Raw genomic sequence first — 11,446 nt, forward strand, 5'->3', positions numbered from 1 at the left:
CCAACCAGAGTTCTGACCATGGAGGAGGTCGATGAGATCCGACAACGACCGATGAGAGATTTCATCTGAACCCACGAGCGCCCCCCCCCTTATTTCCTTTCTCCTTGGTGTTTTAGTGTTAGTTCTTTGTTAACTTGGTAACTTTGTAACTTTGTAATTTCCGTAATCAGACATGGTATCAGATTCACCAGTTGTAACTTTTTGGTCTCATAGTTCATCTTGGCCTTTTGAAGACGTTAATATAACATTTCATTTCATTTCATCTCTCTCTCTCTCTCTCTCTCTCTCTCTCTCTCATGCGCTCGAGAAAGGTCTGTTTTTTTCACTAGCTGCAAAGGGGAGGCCTTCATGAGGAGGTTGTTAGTTGAGGGAGAGTAAATGGACGAGAGTTCACGACTAGATTGTTAGTCAAGAGCTGTTCTGTTGTAGGAAGTTGTCATGAGGAGAGGGGCCGTGAAAGGGGGGAAGGGTGGGGGAGGAGGTGCACAGCCAGCCACGCCCAGGGGTGAGGGAGGATTTAGGCCCGGTTCAGACAATGCGGCAGGGAATTTTTGGTAAAATATGAGGGGCATTTTGGGAATTTCCCCAAATTTCAGGGTAACTTCGGTAATTTTCACTTTATAATATGGAGAATAAAATAAATTTCTAGCTCTTCTTAGAGCCACAAAATCCCAAAATCTTGCTACTGCTGCTGTGCATGTCAAAGTAGCAATCAATCGACTCTTGCACAGACACAAGACCTTAATTTTGCTAATTGCACACCCTTATCAATTACTGGATCTAAATCGCATCTTGTTGACACAGTGAACACATAATGTGAGAGAAGCCTACACAAATGATGTTAAAATGAAGTATTCAAATGCAATTGCACTCAATGCATGCAAGTTGCAAGGGCATAAGGGGCTACACAAGATGGCACCCAGAACATCATGAATGTTATGAGGTCAAAGTGGGACTAACAAATTACCAAGCAATATAGAGAAGTGCATAAGAAACGCAATTTTGCATGCATGGCGTATCATGCAGCACGCATATAAAAAATGAGACATAGACTTACAAAGAGAGAGAATTCAACATCCATTCAATTGCAAGTAATAAAATAGTTGAAGCCGTTTAATCTCGGTAATAGAAACCAAAGTACAATTTTGACAGAGGCTTCCGCCATTTCCTCTTTTCTTATTGGGTTGGGGAAAGCTTCCTTCTAGTGCGGGTAAGCATGATGTCATAATGCAAGAAAAAGCATGTATAATCATGAAGACATACTTCAAACTTTGGCTCCTACCTTCACTAGCAGTCCTGCAACAAATTCAGATAACAATCTGCAAGCCATTTCCCAAGTTGGACTTGCGAGTGCATGGTAAGATGAATGTTGTCTTCCAATAATGCAAGACCATTTGCATCCACATAGTATACACCAGGAAGATTCACTGCCATTTGCGCACAGCGAACCTCCTCAAGCCATTCAGGATGTGGATGATGTTTTGCAGTTATACCAACCTGATCAGTATCAAAAGTAGTTAGTGTAACTTGTCACTATGTTTGAACGAGAAAAATGGAGCCTGCGTTCCCTCCTTACACAAAGAATAAAGAACACACGAGACGAGCAAATTTATCGTGAGACATACATTATAGGGGAGAGTCTTAAGGAAGATTTCCAATAATCAAGTTAATTCCTAGACTAGAGGATCTTAGTGTCAGAAGATTGTCGAATAGATGGATGTATCCTCAACTACAAGTCTTACTACTGGTCATTTTAGTCATTGGAGTCCTGAAAGTAACAACATATTCCGGCCTAGGATACGCCCTTTGGCAGGGCAGTGCTGTATCCATCATAGGATGGGACTCCGTCCAAAAACTGGCCAGCCCACCAATGTGAAGGCAAAAGATCTCCACTACTTTGAGGCATAGAGGTCCTTACCGGTCTCGCCACAAGCCCAGACCTACATTGTCAAATAGATGGATGTAACATCAACTACAAGTCTTACTACTGGTCATTTTAGTCATTGGAGTCCTGAAAGGAACAACATATTCCGGCCTAGGATACGCCCTTTGGCAGGGCATTGCTGTATCCATCATAGGATGGGACAGAGATTTGCTCCGTCCAAAAAAATGGCCAGCCCACCAATGTGAAGAAAAAAGATCTCCACTTCTTTAGAGGCATAGAGGTCCTTACTGGACTCGCCACAAGTCCTGCTTGTAGATTTGGGCCAATCCCTTTGTGGACGTCCAAAACTCACGTGCTTGTCCTGCTCCCATGTGCCCTCACTATTTTGGCATGGCTAAAAGAGTGGGTAATTGCTTAAGGACAGGCATTGAGCCTGCTTGTTTAAAGTGTAGATTAGACTTGTGAAACATCTAACATGGAAAACTATTACTTTGGATGGTTGTCGATGGTAAAATACCAACCAAAGGAATAGCCAGGCATCACTCACTTGGAAAGATGAAGCAAGTATGCCCAGTATCTCTGAGCTGATGGGCCATGCATTGATGATGCCTTCACCATTATCTATTTAAGGCTCATGCATACCACACATCAATAGCAGGATACCTACGTGCTTGTCTAATAACAGCCTCAAGAAATATCTTCACATATAACAGAGATTGAAGTAGGACAAACAAGTTATCACATATATATATATCTAAAAAGAGAAACATTTCTTTTAATACAGGCTATTCAAATAAGCCACTTGCTCCCTTATCCATTTAAATTACCCAATCACATTCAAATATCCCCAAATGCTCCTATGCTATAGTTCCCTAGATGCTAATGGCCTTTGTTAGCTATTAATGCATTTGCATGGTCTTAAATTCCATCTGGGAACCGAAGATGATGTACTTATTTATCTTATTCCAAAGTTGTTTGACCACCGTTACGATAGTCTGGCTTCCTTGTTTCATTTGTCACATAAACAAAATCTTCTGAATAGCTCAGCTGGCAGCTCTTTTGCTGGTGACTACACTGACAACATGCAAAAGACAAGCCCACATTGAACCACATGTACAGCCAAAAGCAACTCATAAGATTACCTGGATTATTGGTAGCTCATCGTTTTGCAAATCGCGACGAATATTCATAAACAATGATTTCAGCCTCTGTGGAAATTCTTTGACATTTATAGAAGAACAGGTATCACTCTCCCCTTGGTACCAAAGAAGGGCTTTTATTGTGCCTGAATTTGCAATGGCATATTTTGCACGGTGGATCATCTGCTCATAAAGCTTGCTTCCTTTCTCCCATTCCTTTATCTGAGTACCACCAATAGCACATGGAACCAAACCAATCGATGGAGGAGATTCCTTTAGTCCTTTCCATTGCCGGAGTACTGAAGCCGCAAATACAAGACCAGGTCCCAAACCACAAACTTTACCTGCTTGAATACAAAAACACACAAACAATCACACAATCACCATCCTTTGTTGTCAACCTTACATTAATGAATCTGACTTTGTGTTATTGATGGTTCCTTTAAGAGACTTGAGAGACAGAGACAGAGAGAAAGAGAGAGAGAAATGAAATGAAATGTTATATTTACGTCTTCAAAAGGCCAAAGTGACCTATGAGACCAAAAAGTTACAATGTGGTGGATCTGATACAAAGTCAGAGTAACAAAATGACAAAACAAATATAATATGGAATCCTGGACTGCTAGGTGTGAACGGGGCAGAGCAGCTAGCTGGGGTAGCTAAATCACAAGAGATCCAGCATCGGTCGCTGGCGGATCTCATCAATCTCCTCCATGGTCAGTAGTCTGACCGGGCGTCGTGCATGTCGGGCCAAAGTGATCCGAATCCTCTGATGCAGCCTCCATCGGTGCTGTGTAGTCCTCCGCAGTCGTGGGCGTCTGGATCTCCCCAGCTCGGTCGCCCGGTCGATCAGTGTGCCTCTGGTGTGAGGCGACGAGCTCTGCTGTGGTAGTAGCTCCTCCGGGTGTCCAGTGTCTGCTCTAAAGAAGTCTGTGATGTGTCTTTGAGACTGGCTAGCCTCTCCTCTCATCGGGCTCTCTCTGTGTCGGCGCAGCTCGAGTAGAAACAAACCCAAGCATCTCTGATCCTCGTACTGCATGACTCTGGAGAGTGGTCCAAAGCCCTCTCTAAACAAGCAGTGGAAGCGGCCTCGTATCTCGTAGTAGAGAGAGAGAGAGAGAGAGAGAGAGAGAGAGAGAGAGAGAGAGAGAGAGAGAGAGAGAGAGAGAGAGAGAGGGGTTCGTCGCGTCGAACATTCCCTCCATGCTACACCTGAGGCGACGAACCCCTTCCTCCATACCATGCAAACCTGCGGGTCCTTGCGCACTCTTCTGGCAGCCCCCTGCGAGCTGATCTTGCTCCTCCCGTTTCAGCCTGCACGCGGCTGCGAACGCCTGGTGGTTCTCCTTCCCCTTCTTACACCCTCACCCTCGCATCCTTTCCTGTTGTGCTCTTGCCTGTGACGTTTTCTGTTTTCTGCTTTCTTTCTACCCACACGTTTTTCTTTTGTTTGCTTTCTTGTCTGCTTGTTGCCTGCTACGCATGCATGTGATTTTTTCTTTCTCTGTGATTGGCGTTTTGTCTGCATGCTTGCATGTTTCTTTGCATGTGTCCGCCTGTCTCCTTGTGGGTGGGGGGGGGGGGGGTGTGTGAATGATTGCCTACTACATGTTTTTTCCTGTTTTTCTAATTAATTCTCCTGTTTTTGCTCAATAGGATTAAGTGTTTAGGGTCTCTGGTGGTCATGGAGGGTTGGACCGTTGAACCTTTAGCCTCTTCTTAAAGAGCAAACTTTGCTAACTCAGAACCAAAAAGTGGTAATCTACCCACCCTAGGCACATATGGAGTGACGTACGTGTAGGTAGGGCAATCACCCAACAAAAGAACTGATGTTGAAAAAGCCTAAAAACCCCATGAAAATGGATAAAATTGGGAAACCCAGCCTCTCGCCCATAAATGACAGGTCAGAACTGCCTAGAAGGTTCCAACAATACAATCCACATGCAATGCAGCGGGTGGCCAGCCCAAAAAGACCACTAGCCACACAAGAATCCCAAAAATCATGAAGCACCAGGGGATGAAACTCTAACACCATCCACAGCAAGAAGATCCTCTTTGACATCGAAAGTTCGAAACCTTTCTGGCTCTACCCTAGAGACACAAGTGAAGGTGACCAACTCGTTTATTTTGTTTCTTGGCGGTTGCCTTCTGACTCATTAGATGACTCATGCCTGATTATTGCTACTTTGTGATCCTACCTTGAAAGCCAATAGATCCCAAGACTCAGGTATTTTCCCAATGTTTTTGTCTCTTGGTGAAGAGGCCCCATGTCTTTCCTTCACAGTACCGACATACCGCACCTCTCTTGAAACAATTTCTCTTATCCTGACACACCTTTGGCATGAAAACTCGTGCCCAATATTTATCCCTTTACAGCTTCGTTCTTAAGCTTCTCTATCGACCTTTCCATGATCAACAGACTATGAGACTCCCAATGCCTGGTCAACATGGTGAAGACTCCAGGAGAAATTCTCTCTTCTGAGGATATGGGTTCTCTTATCCTAGACATAATTTCCAACTCATTCTCCTTTTCCTGGTTAGCTCGACATCCCTTTCTTCCATCACTTGCGATGATGCTGTAACTCTTGCTCTTGAATCCCGGTGGTGAAGGTGCTTTGATAGGATGCACTAGCCTCTTTCTCGATTGAAAACTTGGTCTAATTTTTCAGTGCTGACTTCCAAAATACTTTGCAGCTTCTAGCGACTGTGGCTTGCCTTTTAAAAAAAACAATGGTGGTGCTTGTCATTACCCTCCTCTGCTTCACTGCCCATTCCCCCTCCTAACAAAATAATGAAAAGCTAATCAAATGAGCATTCCAACAAATAGAAAAACTTATGAACACCTAGCTGTGTAATTAACAGGAATCTCTTGTTCTAAATTCAGTCCATTTCATTTAAGAAGAAAACAAAAGTCATAAAATGGACATGAAAGAAGAATATAAACTTTTCAGTACCTAAATCGATATCATGATGCATAGGTTCACATGCTTCCACCCAATCCAACTTTCCATTTAAGCACCAAATTGACCCTTTCTCAGCATCACATTCAGGAGGTACAACATGGTCCCATTCCTTAAGAACACTGCCATCCTTGTAATGCTTTGATTCAACGCCACCTCTGCCTGCCATGTTGCTCTGTCCTGACAAAATAAATATCTGATCTGGGGTTTGTGAACTGCAAATGTTGAGATGCGGGGACAAACTACCATCCGCCATGGGAATCAGGGTTTTTCGCAATCTACAATCAATCAAAATACTTCACTGGGTTTATATAAAAATGGTAGAAGAATTGTTTTAAGTACTGCAATGCAAGAATGTAACAGAGTATAAAACAAATTATGCACTGTTGTCGCCTTTCAACTAATGACTGAACAATAAATGTTGAGAAAATTGCAGCTGTTGCAATATATGCTGCTTAGTAGCACCTGGAGCCACAGCTCACACGAAGATTTCAAAACCCATTGGCTGAACACAAATTTGCTAAGGGAGGGCCCAGTGTGCAGCCTTTTTAATTATGACCTGATGCTGTAATGGGACAGTTCAATCCTAGCAGTTGCCCATGTTTCAGCAGCACAAACTATAGGGAAAATAGCCCAAGAACTTAATTTTTAGATGGAAAAGAAGTACTTCATTTTCGACCGAATGTCATGTGTAATCTGTTACACGCCCTGAAAGTCTTCACACACTCGGCAAATCAAGACAATAAAGTGCACCAGCATGTCCCTCCAGTAAATAATAAGACCAGAAGCCCCCATGCCTACAGTGTTGGTACACACATCCTTTATAAGGTCAGAGAGGTCTAGCCTCACAAAATACAGAAAGGGCTAAAACTTTTGTACAAAACACACAATCAAGAAACTCAACGTATATTATACAAGAAAACTCAGTGTATGTTATGCATATAAGAAAGAAGATAATGAACTGCTAAAAATATTTTATGTTTTATTCTGATGAGGACAGCAAAAAATCTAAAAGGAAATATACAAAAGAGGTCAGAAAAAAAAGAGTGAAGCTTGAATGAAACCCATCTACTTTTCACAAAAGCTCAACTTTGAAGTCATTCACATCAAGCACAAGCAGCGCAGCGAAGACTTGAACAAACTCTTGTAGCAATGCTCCAAAAGCACACGTAAGACAGGTGAAAATCCTTAATTCCTAAAATTTAGCTGTAACATAAGATGAGATTCGATGACGTAAGAACCTGAATGAACCAATACAAAACCAATCTACGCACAAGCTGCAACACTTGACGACCTTAACCTCATTCCTTGTTCAAACATGAAGTGAACTCTTGACAATTAAAAATTGCTTTAAAGAAAGTGTTTCTTCTTTCTTACCTGCTCTGCAGCCTCCTAAAATAAAGACGATGCAGCGAGAATAATAAAAGGAAGGCAAGGGAGATGCACAGGAAAAGAGAAGCCAAATCAACAGCTGAAAGACGGAAAGGAACCAGTGAGCAAAAGATATGAGAATTTGAATGAGAAACTCAGAAGAGGCGCGGCATGAAGAGCAGACATGGGGTAGTTTCAGAGAACCACTGTGCAACTGAAACAATTGAAGGTGCTGCATCCCATGGGGAACTGAGGAAGCGCGAGATAAAAGCTCCTGAATGCCAGGCTCTGACAATGAACTCCATCTGCAGAGGTACCCAAAAACAGGCTGCAATGATCAAGTGCCTGCCTATGTAGTTATCGTCGGTACAATTTGAGTAATGCAGTAAATTCTAAAAAAACTGTCACAAAAAATTACATTTTCACCACGCAGAAACATGTATTGGGTTTGACTGGTATGTAATGATGTAGAGATATTTACCATCAGAAAAGGCGGCCCATAGTGAGGTGAAGCAGATGATAAGACATGACACGAGATTAATATAGCAATCACAATCCCTAAAGATTCCTTGGTCCTCTCCTGAGCACACAGTAAGAAGGTCCCAATCCACCCTTTCAAGGGCCTCCAACTTCGGTACCACAGTGGGGCTTGCTTTGGATTTCATATGTGATGATGTACAACGGATAGTACCAGAAGCTCATGCAAGCTTGCACCTTCAAGATATCTAGAATGAGAGGTCTACTCCGAATAATGACTCCCTTTTAAGTCGTCAAGTAGCTCTCCAACGTAGAGTCTCCCTTGGGGCTTCTATTGGACCTCCGGACGTTAAATATAATGGATGAATCCTCCTCTCTGCATTGGATATGGCTGTAAATTTTGGCTCACACTACTGCCTGCAGGACCCTGCCTTAGTTGCACAAAGATTGCGTTGGATTGGTGACTTGTCTTGTCAGCCATATCCAATGCCATCAATCACGAAGATGGACAATCCTTGCCTCACCTCGTCCACGGTCGCAGCATCCCCAAAAAATTGAAAAGGACCTCTAGGCTCTACAAAGGAAGCTCGCTGAGCCTGCTGCAAAGCAGATACAAGAGGCCTATCCAACGTCCAAGTCTCTGAGTACAAGCTTTGAATTTCCTTCTGAAATTACAATACCATATGGGAAAAGTACCTGTGGGTAGAAGTAAAATGTAGAGGAGGGCAATCGAAGATCATCCAAATCAAGCTCGTTTGGATGATGCTTCTGAACATAACCTTCCATACCACACGTAGAACAAAGAACTTATCCAATTCAATATATCTAAGAGGACATCACCTGCGTGCGCCAAATGCCCTTATATGGAATTGTGCTTTGTAGAATGTGCCTATCCTCCATTGTATAATCCACCTTCCTTACACTTGTGTGGTACCATACAATAATCCTCCATGAATGCCTCGGGCTTTTGTTAAGAGTTTCATCTTCTGTTCGATACTGACTCCAATATCTTCCATAAGCAATTTAGGGAATGAGGCTATTTTGTGGCTCCATGCCGTACTTGAGGTAGACATACCTTTTCTGAGGTACGAGCCATGTATTTGCCCACCCGGTCATACCTCTTCCAGAAGTACGAGCCATGTATTTGCCCCGCCGGTAAACTGGCATGAGGCAAGACCCCTTTTCCTAGGGTTTCCTGGGGTCAGAGTCTTAGTTTTTGCATGTTTACCTAAATTGTGTTTGGCCAAGGACAAGATTTGGTCCCAAGAGCCAGTTTATTGTCCAATGTGATGATATGGCTTTTTTTCTAGGCGGCCCTGGACCCCCCTTCCTTTGTATTCTCATTCTATTTAGTTGCAATTTGCCAGAATTTTGGGTTCACACTGTCTGTAGCGATCTATGCTCTCCTCCTCACAAGAGTTTTCTCTCTTTACTGCAAATCGGAAGTTTACCTGTGATCTCCCTCTCTCTATCTGTGAGATCTCTCTCCCTCTCTTAGCGTCTTGCTCTGCTTGCTTGCTTGCCCATCTGCAAGTCACGGTGAGGCCCTGGATGCCCTTGTTTGGAGGTGGCTGTCCGTGTACGTGAGAAGGTTTGCTGGCACTTGTAGACTTGGTCGTCATCTAATTCTTCTTTTCCTAAGCACCTTTGACAGCTTTTGCTTCTGCTTTGTTATCCCAGATGACTGTCTTATCAAGGCCTAGGAGCCCCCTTGAAGTCCAAAGCCCCGTAACTCATCCTCCAGAGCCAACACCATCCCCTCCCACGTCAAATCAATGATCCTTCCCGCTAGTTGTCTCAAACTTAGCATATTGCTTCAATGCCTATCCATGGGATTTGTTCAAAGAGACCAAATTGCAGACAAGAGCCACCTTTGCACCATCTATGTGCGACTCTTTACACTCAGTATTGGTGGTTGAATGTAAGGAAGCCCTACTACATAAAAATCAGTACTCAGCAATTGTTGGCCATGAATAAACAAAACCCTAATGGCAGTAGAAGTAGGGAGAGAGGGAGATGCACAATACACCTATATAATATACTGCAATCTGTGTTACGAGCTTTTATCTCAGACAGAATTCCTCAATGCAATTGGATACAAGAGCAGAAGCACCATTTTCTTCAAGAGGGTGGCGAGCTATTAAGATGTCAAGCTCATGGAGTACTCCTCAGCTACATGGCCTGTTGTTCACTGTAAGGCAGGGTAAGAGAGTAAAGGATCCTCTCTCCTATGGAGGGAATAGTCTGGTAGAAGAAACATGAAACGAGCCAGGTCAGTTCGTCGTGCGTGATGCAAACCACCAACGAGACATAACCCTGATGTCTGCTTCTCTACAGAATGAATATGGCAATGCAAAACGGAATTTTGCTCAGGACAGAGTCGTGAGAGGGGCGAAGCTTACCTTCTTTGCGAGCAGATTTCGTTGTGCCTCTAAAACGCGTAGACACTACGTGCGATACGAAGCAAACCAAACTTCTTCTGTGACCTGTGATCTGCCTTTCAGTCCAAAAGCCAAGTGGCTATTAAAAATGAAATGGCCTTACTATAAAAATGGCATTCACAGGAGTAGAGTCTGGCCCACATCCACATATGTAATAAGCAAGAAAATACTTATCAATACATTTTGTTGTGCCTCATGCATGTTCATTCGTGCACCACTTATTTGTTTAACATGTTGCAACTATGCCAATTTTGGCATAGTTGCATGAGTAACATCTTACTGATAACTACGTTTCGTGTGACCACATCTTCACTTGTCAAGCAGCACCTCCAAGAATCATCACTAGCCTAGGGGGTGTTCGAACCACCCCCTTCGACTTTGGAAGCGCCTCTTCAACAAGATATAGCCAGTGTGCGGACATGCGTTGGTTCTTTACGTTGGGATCCAATCATGCTACCTATGAACCTTTCAAAGTTCAAGGGTTCCATGACTAGACATCGGGGCAATGATTCTCCAAACATGATTTTCAACACAAGGGCTCCTTACACTAGAATCAAGGGTAGAGAGACCATATCTGAAGAGAGAATAATGGACCAAACTCCCTCTAGAGCACCAATTAGTGGGTATGCGGCAAGAGATGTTGTAGTAGGGGATCCTAGAATGATGAGAATGGTAGCAAAAATGCAAAGACTGTGACCTTCTCAAGTGGTGAAGTGTGTGCCCAAAAAGTACAATGGATCGAGAGATCCCTATGTGCATGTTTCACTCTTTAACAGTGAGAGTCTTAAGAGCCAAACAAGTGGCAAATTTTTATATGTAGTATGAAAGATTTGGTTTGACATTGGAACAAACAACATTGACTTAGTCCCAACTATTAAACAACAGATATTTCATAAACATTGATCAACTCTTGCAAGAGCAGGAAATTCTCCAAAAGTGTCTAGCATAACACCGTTTCCCAAATCTATGCTTTTAAGAAAAAGGAAAACAAAAAGGTGAAGGAATCTTTTCTTCGCTTCAAACAATATATTGAGAGATGTCTAGTGAGAGAGTTAAAAAAAACAAAACAAAACTCACAATCGTGAGTGGATTATATTCAGCAGCCCAAAAAATTACAAGGTTTTGTCGTGCTCATGTAAAGCCATGACAACATCCAGGGATCAAAATTACAAC

At 43.0% G+C, this 11,446-nt stretch overlaps 1 protein-coding gene across 3 annotated transcripts; it reads right to left on the reverse strand.

Annotated features, from left to right (window-relative positions):
- Window positions 1-1,066: 1,066 nt before the first annotated feature.
- LOC147445716 (putative carbohydrate esterase At4g34215) lies at window positions 1,067-10,388 on the reverse strand. 3 transcript variants are annotated; one of them, XM_086525158.1, is made up of 7 exons: window positions 8,529-9,684; window positions 8,357-8,431; window positions 7,540-7,660; window positions 7,362-7,455; window positions 5,979-6,262; window positions 3,028-3,368; window positions 1,067-1,497 (listed from the first exon to the last, which is right to left on the reverse strand). In XM_086525158.1, the coding sequence occupies exons 1-7, from the start codon at window positions 8,616-8,618 to the stop codon at window positions 1,288-1,290; spliced, it is 1,215 nt and encodes a 404-aa protein (XP_086381284.1). In that variant the 5' UTR covers window positions 8,619-9,684; the 3' UTR covers window positions 1,067-1,287. The 3 variants fall into 3 exon arrangements, with proteins under 3 accessions (XP_086381284.1, XP_086381282.1, XP_086381283.1); XM_086525156.1 differs by lacking the exons at window positions 8,357-8,431; window positions 8,529-9,684 and adding an exon at window positions 10,235-10,388; XM_086525157.1 differs by lacking the exons at window positions 8,357-8,431; window positions 8,529-9,684 and adding an exon at window positions 9,862-9,880.
- Between the last annotated feature and the right edge of the window lie 1,058 nt (window positions 10,389-11,446).

The sequence above is a fragment of the Adiantum capillus-veneris genome, chromosome 12, assembly GCF_014529385.1.
Source record: "Adiantum capillus-veneris isolate H3 chromosome 12, ASM1452938v2, whole genome shotgun sequence".
Lineage (NCBI taxonomy): Eukaryota > Viridiplantae > Streptophyta > Polypodiopsida > Polypodiales > Pteridaceae > Adiantum > Adiantum capillus-veneris.